The following is a 16,178-nucleotide window of genomic DNA, read 5'->3' on the forward strand; positions in this document are numbered from 1 at the left end:
AAAATTTTAAATTTTTGTGCCAAGTGAGTTAATTGAGACTGCGTTTGTTTCAACTGTAAAGGAAATCAGGAAAACATTTTACACCGTGCTTGCCATTTAGGATACTTAGAAAATTCGGTCAAACCGAAAATCTCATTTATTGACCGAAAAATATGTGGGCCTTGAGTGTACAATAGATTACACTTCTATTTTACTTTCAAACCATTTCCAGCAGAGAGAGAGAGAGAGAGAGAGAGAGAGAGAGAGAGAGAGAGAGAGAGAGAGAGAGATTGAACCAAGTCTGATCATTGCCGCCGCTTGAAGCCTATCGCCGCCACCCTCTAGATTGTCTACTCCTCCTCTCAATCTCGTTGTCATTGTTGTCACTGTCACCCTCGCCCTCTTAGTCAAATCGTCTCCTCTCGATCTTGTCGCTGCCACTCACCAATTTGCATTCTCTCTCTTTCCCTCTAACCAACCAAGGCCAGATCGAACACTACATGTCACCGATCTAGTGTCTTCTCTCTCTCATCTTACTTTTTCTCTCTAACCTGAACTAAACCCCTAACTAATTTTTGTGTTTGATTTTTGTTTTCTTTGGTCTCTAATTTTGTTGTGGTGGTGGTGATGGTGAATTTTTTGTGGGTGGTGATGGCAATGGAGAAGAGGTGACGGTTTTTTCCCTCTTCCTAATCTGAAATTTGTGTGGGTGGTAGTGGGTTGTCTTTTCCCTTGGTGGTGGTGGCTAGCTTAGGCTTACATTTTTTTAAAGTATATTTTTTTTTACATCCAAGAGCAAACACAAGAAATAATTTTTCGGTGTAATTTCCATAACACAATCAAATAGCAATAAATGTTTTCCTTTATGGAAAATATTTTATACTTGGAAAACATTTTACATGTTGCCAAACACAGCCTCAGTGTAAAAAACGAAAAGTCCAATATAAATAAACCTAGGTAATATATATATATTTAAAACCAAAGCTTATAGAAAATTTGATTATAATCAAAATTAGATTTTGCCTTTGTTAGTTTTGAATTAATGAATATATTTTTTATATTGTTTCTATTTAGATATTTTCTATGTGAAGATCTTGAATGTAACAAACTATAATTGAGCTAAACGATTCTATACACCTATCTCCATTCAATTTAAGATATATTATTGAACCAATTTATTCTTTTATTTTATGTTATATTTAGTATAATTTCACGGACACAAATAGTAAATTGATATTGTATATGTAGTGTCCAATAATGATTTTCAAAACTATATGTATAACAACAATGTAATGAGAAACTTGGCTTAACTAATGTTCTAGTTGAACTAATGTTCTATGTATTTAATAACTCAAACTATCATTAATAGTACCATTACAATTCATCATTCCCGTGTACTCGATTACATACTAGTTAATATTAACGGTGGAACACAAAAATTTAAAAATTTCCTGTCGAATTTGTTGTCAACATCTAGGTGTATGATTAGAGTTGCACCGATCCTTTATAAAAACAACAAAGTCCTCCAAAACGAACAGCGATTCTTCCTATCAAAAAAACAAAACAAAAAAACAACCATTCTAGTTGCAATAATACGGGCTTCCTGCCAAGACGACATATTGACATTGTACATGAGCCAAACGTCTTTGGTAGAGGCAAAAGAAAAATAGAAAAAGGTAACAAAAATTTGATTTAAAGGGAAAAGAATAATTATAATAAAGCTGTAAACATATTGACATTGTACATGACTCACTATAGCTATGGCTTGATAATTAATTTGATTTTGGTTTTAAAAATTGGCCTTACTCTATGCGTAGTACACATCAAAATGTAGTTACAAGACCTATACCTAGCTCCTCTGCAAGCTCATCCCATACAGGAAGAAGTGTCAAACCAACAAGGAAAATACACACTGAAACAAGTATTTTCCTCCATGTTCCAACCTCTGTCACATCATTCAAGCATGGCTTCTCTGGAGTTCTCTGAAAATATATCAACAGTAAATTACACTTGAGGGGGGATTAAGAATTTGAAAAACATACTTAAAACATATACCTGACATATTTTTCTTTTATTTTTCAAATACCTGACATATTAAAACATATAGTCCCCAAGGAAGTGACAAAGGTCCACCAAGCTGAAATATTGAGAAAAACAGGATGTCAATATGAAATAAGAAAATTACTATGTAATCCCAGAGTACGATAACGCAGTACTCCCTTCTCTCACATTCATGTTAGACTCTACTATGAATTTAATTAATGAGATCCACCATGAATGTGAGATAAGAGCACCACATCTCCATCTTCTAGGAGAACCTAGTAATTACTATATGAAATAAATAGATATTTTAAAGTATCTATTTAATCATGAAAACATTAATGGAAATGAAGATAATTCGTAATCGTGCAAGAGTCCCATGGAACAGGTAATGATGCATGAACTATGACATGGTGTAAGCACATTAAAATAAAGTAGTAGTGGATTAATAATGAGAGTAAATTAAAAAAAAAAAAAAAAACATAATTCCACCGTTGTAATGAGGGATGGGGTATTTGAACCTAAGAGCTAGTTGAGCTACAAGGCTCTTGGTGATAATGACAACAGAGTTGCCAAGCAAAGATGAGCCTTACCACTCCCAATCCAAGCAATGTGTAAGTTGTCAAACCAAATCCAATTAGTGCATTCTTTCCAAAAGCCCCCTGTAAAAAAACACAAAATCAAATTATCACTATGTGCTAATTTCGGATGAAAATAATAATAATTATCAACCAAATCACTCAAGCAAGGGAAAATAACACCAATCCTTCTACATGAAAATTTGAGAACAGAAAAACTTTTATCTTCTTCAACAAATGAAGCACAATAAATTCCAACTCCCACCCCCCAAAATAAAAGGATTAGGTACTTGTTTATAAATGGGATAGAGGTGGGAATATCAGACAGCTTCTCAGTTGTAATATATATAGTTATTAGAAGCAAGTACAGGAGCCAGAGGTAACTTCTTTTGCACCATTTAAGTTGAAGATAATTAGTTCAAAAACTCCATAGACACATGTATGTATAGATTGAGGCAAGATTCCATCGACGGGTAAATGTTGATTTGGGAATTTAAGAATAAATTTGGCAAAACTAGCAGGATCTATTCACAACATCGTAGCAATGACCTTTAGGTCAATTGGCACCTCTAGATGTTTTCAATGGAGACGTCCAAGCTTCAAAATCCCCCTCCCCCACTTATGATGTATCAGGAAAAAAAAATCATCAAAGTCCAACACATCTTTGGCAATAGAAACAACCACTGAGGTGAGCCCCTCTGCTCATGTAAGTACATTCTAGGTAAAAATCAATCTCGCTTATAGAGAAAAAATTAGGGAAAAAAAAGACACGTACACAAACATACAAAGAGACCTGCCAGGGAGAGGGTGGGGGTGAATTAATTTCATAGATACAAGGGACAGTAGACTAAAATAAGCCAGTGTCAAAAGAACCTTAATAAAAAAAAATTTCTTATCCTTCTCCTCTCAATATTTAGAATAGTTTTAGTCAACCCACAAGTAAGTTGAGGTGTGAAATTTTTGTAAGAACATACACAGTTACCAAAGGTATGTCCTTGGATCAATAATATAAAATACTAGGACTCCATCGACATAGAAAACATCATTATGATAGAAACCATAACCAATGGATCTCACCTAATTAATTGGTAGTGTCCAAGTCCAAAGCAAAACAGGGGGGCACTTTCCACCTGGACCAACCAATTAGTAAGTCCAGTCTACGTGTAAGCTATGTCTTTAATGTATGCTATTCCTATTAGTTATTTTTATGTCTTTTAATAGGTCTTGTGAGTAATGTGTGTGAACTTCAATGAGCTTTAATAGTTAAGACTAACGGGTGCTGATGGCTAGCATAAGCCACCTCTTTTGAGTTTCTTTAGAGAGCCATTCGTATCCACAAAATGAGAATTCATATCTGAAGAGTTATAGGGTCTCTTGAGCCTAAGAATTTATCTTATTTATTATTTCCCGCTTCAATCTTGCCTTTTTTTAGCCATAAATAATTGGGAACTAACAAAAACTAGCAGCTGATCCAAATGAAGGGAAACCCTGCAAAGCATACAAAGGATATCTCTATGGCAGTGCAGTTCTCAAAGGACTTTATCAAATTAACTTATCTATTTGATCAGATAAATGTAAGATTTGACAGAAGGAAGCTTCAAAAATGCAAATCCCTAAGCATACTGTTAAATTACCGATTGTCCCAAAAGCCTAAGTTATTGAGATATGATAAATTTAATCATTTAACCACACAATTCTAACACTCCCCCTCATGTTTGGGCCCAAACTCCTCTCTTAATAGGTGAGGCCCAATACGTTGGATTTTATATAGGAGGTAAAGTGGAAGAGACAATGATCAAACTTAGAACCTCTTGCTCTAATACCATGTCAAATTACCAATTGTTTCAAAAGCTTAAGCTATTGAGATATGATAAATTTAATCATTTAAACTCACAATTCTAACACATACAATAAATTTTCATGACCACATTTAGCAAATATTTTTTCATTCTCATATCTTAAAAGCAATTGTTTCCCATAATATGTTTACAGCTGTCTGCCAATATATATAATGTATGGATGAAACCGTATTTTCTTGCACCGATTAAAAATAAACAAATAATATATTCCGTTGTGAACTCATCACGATACATCGAGAAAATTCTCCCAATCACCACTGCACAAATGTGCAACATATGATCCTACATGTGTGCAAGCTCTATACTGACTTAGAATAATAGCAAGCTTAAAAAAATGTAGATTTCCCAATTAATGAATTAACGCAGAAGAAAGTAAGTAGAAGGCTACCTGCACAGCTCTTCCACCATCAAGGCACCCCACCGGAAGCATATTAAAAGCTGATGTTGTTAAACCACACCTACAACAGTTACTTGCATGGTAAACTATCATATGTTATGATAAACAGAATAAGATATTCCAAGAATGGTATGTTACCATCCTGCAATCACAAGAGGATGAATCGAAACTGTTGCAGCATGCATTGCTCTGCACATTGATAATATCAAATGTCACTGAAAAGCTTCATGACAAAGATGAGATACAAGGGAAATGAAATGATTGAATTACCACATCATAACGAGTGAAACATTACTTGATATTTATTAGATCATTCCAAAGGAGCATCATAACCATTGGAAAAGCTTAATTTTTTCTTATCTTGCATATCAACAATATTTTCAGTTCAATAAGGCAATGGAAGCAGAGGACATACGCATAACCAAGTGTAGCTCTAGTGATGAGTCCAAGAAGCAAAGAACCTTGAAACAACATGCTTGGAACCTGCACTAAATCTCCTGCAGCACCCGGATTTGATGAGAGCAATAGTCCAACAGCAAACATTGAAAAAGACAGGGCAGCACCAGCAACTGGACCAGCAATTGATATGTCAACCTCTGTACTCCGATCAGGAAGAATGGATTTGAACTGCACAAAATAATAGTTGATAAGCAGAAAATATCCACATAAATATAGTGTAGATAGTACTTGTAGAAAGTTCCACCCATTGTCTTAATGAACATTTCTCATTAGGGTTGAGGCCATTAGGCCCAAAGGTGATTGAAACTACCAATATATAGCACAGTAATTGGCAAAGAAGACGTAATATATAAACTAAAGATCCCCAAACAGAAAAAAAAAAAAAAAAAAAAAAATCCTGGTCCATTAAAGCATAATGCAAAACTTGAAATAGAAAATAACTTTGACAAAGAAAACCAGGATCCAATTAAAAGAAACAACAAATGATTTTCCAGTATCACAACGTCATATCTAGTATATCAAACCATATATCAGGTCAACAAGCAGAAAAATCAAATAATTCAATTGCCCACATAAGGATTCATACATCATAAAGTATGACCAGTCCAGATATTTCTGAAATATTACCCGCCTTCATTAATAGCTGAGAAGTATGTAATGTTTATCTCTAAAACAATGATGTTGTCCTATCAAAGACTTGGCTAGTTAATGAAGTCTCCAAAATTCTCATATAAGGAACAAAGCTATAACTGCTAGATTATACATGGATTTTCATATTATTTCTACAAGGGAATATTAATTTGTTTACTCAAGATAAGGGTCCTCAAGTAGCATTGCATTAATCAAATTGAAGCTCAATATGGGAAATGATGACCTTTACCATCCAAAAATGAATTAGAACAGTCCATTTTACTAATTTCACATGGAAAAAGATTGACTTTACTTTTGGAAGAATTAAGTCCAATTTCTCATGTATTTTTTCTCATAAATTTTAGATTGAGTTGTGAGCAGAGAGAGTGAAGAAGGCAGAGCATAGAAGAGACTACTTGCAGAAAAGGTTAAAATTGGATTTGAATTAAAGCACCTAGTTGCAACGATGATTTTTTTGGGACACTGTTATAGAGGGATGAGTGATGCAGAACACAGTAGAAAATAGGAAATAAAAAGGAAACAAGTACTAACAAAACATATCCTATGCTTCACCATCTAGAATCTGCTTGCAAACTCTAGGCATCCCCACCTAGGGGTGTTTGGCATCACCACCAAACAAAGAGAACAAAGGAGGAGACATTCTCAACTCATAATAATATTCATATTCAAATTCAACTGTCTTTCATGATTGCATGAGTGTCAGTTAAAATAGGTTTAAGGTGTTATATTAATATGGAAAACATCTAATCAAATCCTTAAAAACCGTCAACATTAATAATCAAATTCAAAAACAAAATTAATTGCAAATTAAAACATAAAATCTTGGTTCCCTCCATCATACTCCTCTAGTTGGAGAAAACTTGACCTCGAGTTTTAAAGTGGAAAAGGATCAGAGCTCTAGTATGCAGTACTTGTCTCAATGTAGGAATCACCTTTGGGAGCACGGAGAATAATGAAGCTTTACATTCCATCACATCAGTAAATTCTTTAAAAATAACAAAATCAATGTGTGCAATCAATATAATTTTATCTTGATTCATTAGAAGCACCATGGTATCCACTCTCTACTTTCACAAATTGTCTTTATACACAATAGAAGGCTTATCAAAAGTAGATTCATCAACTTCTACAATCGCATCATGTGCACCCTCTAATGTTACACTTCCTTGTGGAACCTTCTCTTCATCAAGGATAATGGAATCTCCTTTTCAACAATGGGCAATGTATCTGACACTTCAATAGGTTGAATTAAGTCTGCTGCACATGGTTCAGATATTTCACCTTGTTGTTTAGGCTCCTCAGTAGGTACTTCTTGTTGCACAGGTGAAGCAACCTCTGTCGACACTAAGCGCTTGCAGTGAGCATCTAAAGTATCAAACCCAATTTCAGGTTTATTGAGCATTGCAAAGTAATCTTGAACTAATTTCATGAGATTCTCAAGTTTGTGTTCTACTTCAATGGAAGATAGCACTGGAGTGAACTTAGGACTAGAATTTGAACCCAAGTTCACCTTGGGCTTAGGACCAGATTTGAACAAAAATTCACCTTGGGCTTGGGACTAGAATTTGAGCAAAAAGTCACATTAGGCTTAGGACTAGAAATTGTTCGAACATTCATCTAATCTTCAAATTGAGATACATGGCCAGGTGCAGTCTATACCATTGATTGAGATTGTTATCTCGTATTTGTCTCTTTTGTTGATAAGGTGGGGAACATATTTCTCTTTATTTCTCATAGGATGGAGGAAACATATCTCTCTCTCCTCTGTTCATAGGATGGGGGAATCTATCTCTCAATGAGTATTTCCTTCATTTCTTCCCAATTAGTTATGGGAGACTTACCCTTTCTAATGCGAAGGTCTTCAACATCTTGCCAATAGTCTCTAGCTCTACTTATCAATTTCATCTTGGCAAACCTAGCCCTTGTCACATATGACAAACCTATTTGTTCAAAAACTCATCTATCTCATATAACCACTCAGTGAAAATCCATGGCTCTTGACGACCATCAAAACTAGGTGCTTCTAATATAGCCATGATTAATGATAAGTCTCAACAAAGAATGATAAAAAGAACCAGTACTGATGACATGGTGGTTGTTATCCAACGTGCGAGTCCGGGCTGGACTGGCGGGATTAGATGTTTGCTGGATGCAGGTTATAAACAACAATAAAAGCATGTGGACTACCAAACAAAACGAGCCCAAGTAGTGTTGCTGGTTTCGTTCCTTTTTAAATTTTTTAAAAAATGACTAGAAAGCCAAATACAGGTCACGGTGTGAAATCCACAACACACAAGAAAGCTTCAATCCCAGTAAATCAATAGCAGATGTGTGATGGTGGTGCTGGGCAAGATGAACAGCTCTAGCAGTTGGCGAAACAACAGCTTCAGCGGTGCAGATCTGACTTCTCCAGGTGGTTGTGTGGAGGGCGACAAGGTGGCAGTGGGTTGTCTAAGGATGGACAGATTTTTTTTTTTGGTTTTGGCTAGTAGATTTGGTGGTGATCAGAGTTTTAGGGTTGGGGTGGCTGTTTACACTTAGACAAATTTGGAGTGGGCTTGAAAGGATTGGACGCTCTGATACCAAGTTGATGCAGAACGCAGTAGAAAATAGAAAATAAAAAGGAAACAAAACATATCCTAGGCTTCACCACCTAGAATCTGCCGGCAAACCCTAGGCATCACTACCTAGGGGCGTTTGGCATCACCACCAAACAAAGAGAACAAAGGAGGAGACATTCTCAACTCATAATAATATTCTTATTCAAATTCAACTGTCTTTCATGATTACATGAGTGCCAGTTAAATAAGTTTTAGGGATTATACTAATATGGAAAACAACTAATTAAATTCAAAAACGAAATTAATCGCAAATTAAAAGATAAAATCTTGGCTCCCTGCATCAACAAGGCAGTTGGATAAGTCCAACTCCATGCAAAAATGGCAAGAGCACTCAGTATAAGCAAAAGAGAGATCTGTAGGACTGAATATCTAAATACATTTAGACTTACCTCTTTCAAGGAGTTAAGGCCTTTTTTTATCTTACAATAAATACATTTGAATAAGGTATGGGGAAAACAACATTTAACTTCTAAACCAGTAACAGATCAACTTGAAATAAGACTGAAATAATGTTCTGAAGCATTTGTCTCAACCATGTTACACAATGCTTTCTTCTAAATGTGTTTGTGGGGATGTGGGAATTGGTTTCTATGTTGAAAAACCTTCCAATGCTGGGTATGTCTAAGGAGATATAGGAATTCGTATTGACCAGTGGAATAACCATTCAATGCCCTGTCACTTTGCTGGGACACAGAGACATCCATTCAAATATGATACTGGCATTACTCAAATCTGAAGAAAAAGAAGAAACTGAACAAGCTTGGTTTTCTTTTTATTATTATTACTTTTTATGAGATAGTGGGGGAGGGAGGGGAGGTGGGATTTGAACTACAAGCATATGGCACCACAAAGGATGCCATTACCACTGGACTATCAGTTGAACCCCAGCTTACATTTCATTTGGGTAACACAGCTTAGCACCCAACCATAAAAATTATATTGCACCAGTCTTATAAGAGGAAATTTTATAACCCCCACAAAGAAGTTTCTGCCACTTAATGATTTCAGGAAAGGAATTATAACATACAGAAATGATTAAATATACTCACCTGAGTAATTGCACCAAAGCTGCCAAGGGTAATGTTGGGAATAAAATAAGGTATGCTAAGCTTTACTTTCTTTGGGAAAGCAGCTAGAAAGTGCCCAACTTCCTGCATGTAATTAGCCCTATCACTAGAAATATATCAAAAGATAACATTTATTTAGAAGACCGTTTAATAACATTTAGTAATATCAATATCAGTTGAGGAAAAATATAAATCAAGAAATAGGTCAAAAGAAGTTAAGGAACCAATAAACACAAGGTTAAGAGGCAGCAAAGATGTATTATAGGGTGAGGTTTGGGTCCAGTGTCCAGTTGCACAGGACCGTTGAGATTTTAACACATGTCCACTTTTTGACACATATCACCATCTTAACAAGTTCAGTGCACTACATGCACTGGACCTAAGCCTCACCCTTATGTCATCTCTTTAGCAATTAATCAACTCAAGTAAAGTGGCTTTTAGATGGGTCTTTCACATTGAGCGGGTGAATAATTTCCTAGTGTCTATTGTTTGCGAAGGTTGTGGTTTTGGCTTGGGATCTAGGGAATTTTAGTACTCCAAGACAATGTACACAACTCATACTTGGATAGCTTTAACCAAATCTAAAATCATATTGTTCCAATAGGAGGAAGAGATTGTCTTTGCAAGACAGGAAATTTTAGTACTTCAAGACAACGTACATAAGCTGTACTTGGCTAGCTTTAACAAAATCTAAAATCATATTATTCCAATAGGAGGAATGGATTGACTTTGCAAGATACCTTAATGAGATTAGGATTATCAACCTGCATCATTAGGTTGAGCCAAACAACAAATATTATCAAGTGGTATTTTTGTTTTTTTCAAAATTGGAAAGTTTTTAACCTAAGAATTGGACCTACCCTGGGCAAAAATGATCAAATGGTTGTATCTTCAAATGCGAAGAGCAGATAAGTAATAGATTTTAGTGTGCATTTAATATAAATTAACTCACAAAATGGCAGTGGCAATATACAGGATAGTTTGTGGTAGATAATTTTTAAGCTCCAGAATTCTATACTCAAAAAATAGAAATAGAAACAAAAAAGTAGATTATGATCTGCATGTAAATGTAGCACAATGTATTATAACACTAATAGAAACTTTTCCCATTGAAATGCATTTATAAAACCTGGGCAGCAAGAGATGATTGTTTACATGAAATAGTAGAACTCCCAAGACACCATATGCCAGGGGCAAAGCAGACTCCACAAAAGGAAATAGCAGTTCCATATCTGGTGGTTCAATGGCATTTGGATCTGTAAAGTATTTCACTACATCTGGTGGAAGTCGATTGATCTGCTTCATTTAAAAACAAAAAACAAAAAACATGTAATAATGAATGGTAAATTCCCAAAATGACAAACAAATCGATAGTCGATGAACCATCATGATGTCCTAAAACATATAAGAAAGGATTGTGTACTAACATATAAATAGTATGATGTGAACTTGTGTTTTCATTTATACCTGAGATGCAATTCCTAACTCCACAGAGGAGCCAATGGTTAGAAGGAATAACAAGAGAGCAATCACATACTGCCAAAGTGTCGTTGGCCCTGGTTCTGAAACCTCCTTTCGCAGCAAACCAAAGCTAACACGTGGACCACCACGTGGGTCTGGTCCTTCTGAATTGGGTTCCTCAACCATAAAAAGGTTGTACTTATTTCCAGTGACCTCAACCAACTGACTCTGAAGTTTGGCAAACACCTCTTCTCTCTTTCCCCTTAAATTCCCAAGGAAAAGAGTGCCCTCACCAAGGTCTCCAAATGGCTCTTCTTTAGTAACCCAGAAGGTAGAATAGCCAAAAAGCTTATCCTTAATCAACTTTACATCAGCAGGATCGACCTTCTCGGGCCCAAGGAGTTCCATCAGTTTAAAGGAGTCAACCTGGAAACTGTTGTATGCCGGTCCAACTGGTGATATAGTTGGAGGCTGAAACATGGACATACTTGAATCAGCACAGTCCTTATATATTAGACATACATGCATAGGTGTGATTTTGTGCCTCTTAAATTTTTATTTATCACTACCCATCACATTATATTATATATATAAGTACACATTCACACAGAACAAGTGAGCACCCACACCATATGAATCACTGGTCAATACAATACCTAGCAAGACATTGATACCAACAAGCTTTGAGTTCGAGTAGTGAGGGGCTCAACTGAAACTAATGGCCTCTGAAAGGCCTCAAAATAAGTAGCTTCCGAAAAAGCATTGAAGTTGACAGTGTTAATGATCAACATTGATACCAACATTAGAATTGAGGTATTGAAAGACAATCAATCCCAAGTGAAAGCCATGCCACTACTCAGCTCACTAATCTTTTTTTTTTATGGTAAAACTATAATGTATAATCTATAATAATATATATAAAATCTAAGACGTTTGACATTTAGTTAATCTCTAAGACCATGCAATTTTACACATCAATAAATTAATATATTTTTTTAAGAATTTCTTTAAATAGTAGAATAGACTTTTTTTTTAATAAATACAAAATAGAAATTTTCCTCTAGTCTAATCTAAGTGAATATATGTGTGAAACTACCTTCGAGAGACTTGAACCCAACTTTTACCCCTCACACCCCATAACCACTTATATTTATGAAATCACCACCGTTAAAGAAAACGATTTATAAAATTCCACCACACTCATTGACTGTTTTAATGTATTACTAATAATGTTCCAACAAATTCAAATACTACTTTCAGGCTTTAAAGTAAGTTCAATTTTAATAATTAAATTTAGGACGTACTCATTGTGCTTCAATTCAATTCATATAATGTGCTTCCCCAATGTGACTCACTATTTTTTTTTTTTTTTTATAATTTGTTCTATCTAAAAGTAAAAATGTATTACTAATAATGTTCCAACTACTTCAAATACTACTAGTCCAACTAAAATTTAAAGAAAGAAATTCAAAACAAGTTCAATTTTTTTTTAAAAAAATTTTGATAAAAAAAATTCTAATAAGATTAATAAAAAAAAATACCCGTGAAGAAGGTGGCGTCGTTTTGTCGCCGGCCGTTGGTTCATCAGGCGGTGTCGTGGTGGTTGCCGAGGAAGTCGAAGGTTCAGCACTACTCTCTTCTTCATCGCCATTATTACTGTCATTGTGAACGCTGCTAAAACACTTAAACCTATAAAAATTGAAATAATCCACTCTCGTAGTCCTCTTCCTCTTCGACTTGAAGCTAAATGAACACGATGTTTGTCGTCTGACTCTGCACAACAAACATGAAGAATTTCTCCTCGTCCTATTCCATACGGGGACCGAAAAACTAAAACTACAGCTCGTAGTCAGAGTTCCCATTTATTAAAACAATCAAACAAAAAATTTGAAGGGGAGACTGTTTTTTCACTTTTAGTTTCAGTTATGCATTTGGATTTGGGAATTCAAATGGATGAAGAAAACGAACTAGAGGCCTTGTTGTTATTTCAATATCTACTTTCTAAATAAAATAATAGATAATATCTTCTTCTTTTTCCTTTTTTTTTTTTTAATACTTTAATCATTTTGTATTTTTCTTTTTTGAAAAAATTCCTCCTCCACCGTTATCGATAAAAAAAAAAAAAAAAAAAAAAAAAAAAAAAATCCTTTTAAAGCATAATCAAATAGAAAAAAACTTATATACCCTAACTTAGGGGAAAAAAATTGCAAACTAACACTTTCCCAAACAATTTTGTTAGTTAACAATATTTTAAAATTATTTAGGAAACTAACCTCACGAATCTAAGAAACTCAAATTTTCTCTTAGAATTTGAGTATGATAGAGTTAAGTTTCCTAAAGTAGATCCACAACAAAAACACAGCAACCTAGAAACTCCTAGTAACAAAAACGTAATACCAGCAACTCCAAGCACTAGGTTTGACGATCTTGGCACCAAAGCGGCTTGGATTTGAGGATCTTGGCAACAAAGCAGCTTGGGTCTGTTGATCTCAGCACCAAAAGTTTGTTTTCTGGTTTGGTTTGTCCTTGGATTTATTTTCTATGTTCTCTAGGTTGGTCTGTCTATAATACTAGAGAGACACTTGGTTTGATTCAACAATATCAGAGAGACACTAGTGCCAAGATCAACAAACCCAATCTAAGAGGTTGGTGTTGAGATCGAAACTACCATGGGTCTTCGTGGGGTTCAGTTAGATTTTTTTTCTTCTTTAGGATACAACCTCCTTCATGGATTTGGGTCTTCATGGAGTTGTGTTTTGGTTTGGTTTGTGAGGAACTGCAAAACTGGAACTTGTGGATTTGGGTCTTCGCGGGGTTGTGAAGGTTTGGTTTTTGATGAACTGTAGAAACTTGAACTCGTGGATTGGATTTAGGTCTTGGTGGTCTGGAACTTGAGTTTTAGAAACTTGAGTTCCATGTTGATTTTTCTTTGAGTTTGTGAGTCTCGAGATGCTAGTTTCTTAAATAGTTTAAAAATGTTGCAAACTAACTAAATAGTTTAAAAATATGTGTTATTTTGAAGAAAAAAAAAATCCTAACTTAGGTAAAGTTCCTCAAGTTCTCCAATTAAATAATTCTATATTAACATTTAGTCCACACTAGTCTCATCATATGCGCTCTGCACGTGCAATGAGACTTTATTTTTTATTTTGAGTTTATTGTAATTTTTTAATTTAAATTTATCAATTGTTAGTGGGGTTACACATAAAGAAATTTTTAAGAAACTAAAATTTAGGATTTTTTTTTTTTTGAAAACGAACCAAATATCATTCATTCATAATGTTGCGACTATCAAAATACAAAGCTTCAAGAGTAGGTGGTGGAGATTCTTCCAACCACACTAGTTCACCATCTATTTGTCTAGCAAACTTAGCCAATGAATGGGCCACAGAATTGGCTCTCTGCCTAACACAACTAACAGAGAAAACTCTAAAGCCCCTCCCCATACAACAAATATCTTCATAAATGTGTCTCAACCTAGAACTGTTGGCTCTTGGAGACAAAATGGCGTTCATTACATTAACATTATCCCCTTCTAGTATTAGCTTTCTAAAACCAACTTCCATCACAAACTCCATTGCTCTTCTACAAGCCAACACCTCTAAGGCATTGACAATGGTTGGCAAGGAGGAAGAGTGGTTTTCTACTCTGCTCTCTCTCTCTCTCTCTCTCTCATAATCTGACCACGTTAAAATGCTGGGTTGAGGTGGTTAATTTTTTTTCTCTCTCTTGTAATTTGACCACGTTAAAATGGTTTGACACCATTTTGTGCTTATGAGGATAGATCAGTCATGTGTTATAATTTAATTGGAAAACTTAAAAAACTACACCTAAGGTATTGTATTTAACTTTTTGTCCTAATCAAATAACATATTTAATAAATTATCTATTCTTTATTTTTATATTTTAGCAAAGAACGATAATGATCTATTCCTTATTAATCCTTTGTATGTGTGTGTGTGTGTATATATATATATATTTCACCATTAAAGATCTCATATACAATTATGTAAGAGATTTTTTAGAAATTTGGGGAATCCTCCCACCCTAAATAGATACACCACTAGTGGTGACTCATAATCTACTTATATTTTTTTAGACTAATTACAACTTACCCATCTATGGTTTGGTTGAGATTTAAGTTACTTATTTGTGGTTTAAAATTTAACACTTTACCCACCTGAGCTTGCCATTAGAAAAACACATTTTAATTTGGAAACATAACATAAAATAGATCAAAAAGTTAGGATTTGAAACTCTATGAACATTAAACATGAAATTTTTTTAAAAAAATACAAATTTAGACACATACAAATTTTAAACAAACAAGAAGTTGAAGCCACCTTGAAAGTTTTTCTAACTTTATTTTTCTATTTGTAAGAAAATATCATATTTGAACTTTATGTTAGGCTCTTATTCTGATTAACCAAGAAAGTATTGACCCTTTGTGATAAATTAACTAATTAATTAGACAAGTTAATTAATTAATTCAATTAACATGCAATACACGTGGTAGCACAAACAAATCACTTACTAAGTTAAATACAGCGGAAAATAAAGTTGACACGGTGATTTGTTTACGAATGGGGAAAACCTCCAAGGCAAAAACCCCACCGAGTGATTTTAAGGTCACCACTCTCGAGAATCTCCTATTATCACAACAAGCGGTTACAAATAAAAGAATCTCAGTACCTTCTACCGACCTACAGTTGAATCCTTACCCTAATACACAATTTGGCTTGTTCTGTAGTGACAATCTCTCATTTTCAATGCACGGCTCTCAGTACGTGATTAACCAATCGATGTGCGGATCTTAGTACGCGGCTTACTCCTTTGCATGAATCCAAGTACGTGGCTAACACACCAGCTTGAGAAGGATGCTGGCTGCAAAGTTCTTCAGTTCATCAACACGATGAAGATAACGAAACTCCTTAGTTACAAAACCCTATGGCGTACAAACGCAGCAACTTCTTCAATAGAAAGATGAATTAGGGCAAATTTTGTCTCCGGTCACAATTTGCTTGAACAAAACATTTGCATCAAGTTTCATCAACTAAGACAGCCCT

The 16,178-nt window shown here is 34.8% G+C and overlaps 1 protein-coding gene across 5 annotated transcripts; it reads right to left on the reverse strand.

The window, feature by feature from the left end:
• Nucleotides 1–1,646: 1,646 nt before the first annotated feature.
• On the reverse strand, nucleotides 1,647–14,009 carry LOC142609653 (putative zinc metalloprotease EGY1, chloroplastic). 5 transcript variants are annotated; one of them, XM_075781297.1, is made up of 10 exons: nucleotides 12,654–14,009; nucleotides 11,119–11,583; nucleotides 10,807–10,947; nucleotides 9,634–9,735; nucleotides 5,269–5,480; nucleotides 4,992–5,042; nucleotides 4,845–4,914; nucleotides 2,613–2,681; nucleotides 2,066–2,116; nucleotides 1,647–1,961 (listed from the first exon to the last, which is right to left on the reverse strand). In XM_075781297.1, the coding sequence occupies exons 1-10, from the start codon at nucleotides 12,972–12,974 to the stop codon at nucleotides 1,803–1,805; spliced, it is 1,641 nt and encodes a 546-aa protein (XP_075637412.1). In that variant the 5' UTR covers nucleotides 12,975–14,009; the 3' UTR covers nucleotides 1,647–1,802. The 5 variants fall into 5 exon arrangements, with proteins under 5 accessions (XP_075637412.1, XP_075637411.1, XP_075637414.1 ...); XM_075781296.1 differs by having other exon boundaries at nucleotides 10,807–10,950; XM_075781299.1 differs by lacking the exon at nucleotides 4,992–5,042.
• Nucleotides 14,010–16,178: the final 2,169 nt, after the last annotated feature.

This window comes from Castanea sativa, chromosome 9 (assembly GCF_040712315.1).
Source record: "Castanea sativa cultivar Marrone di Chiusa Pesio chromosome 9, ASM4071231v1".
NCBI lineage: Eukaryota > Viridiplantae > Streptophyta > Magnoliopsida > Fagales > Fagaceae > Castanea > Castanea sativa.

Excerpts from the sequence above, each read along its gene's own strand:
- LOC142609653 (XM_075781296.1), bottom strand. The coding sequence starts at position 12,974 with ATGGGAACTCTGACTACGAGCTGTAGTTTTAGTTTTTCGGTCCCCGTA. Across the intron at positions 10,951-11,118 it reads AGTTAGGAATTGCATCTCAG|CAGATCAATCGACTTCCACC; the intron begins GTATAAATGAAA and ends TTTTAAATGAAG. Across the intron at positions 5,481-9,633 it reads GCTTTGGTGCAATTACTCAG|TTCAAATCCATTCTTCCTGA; the intron begins GTGAGTATATTT and ends TATTTTGTGCAG.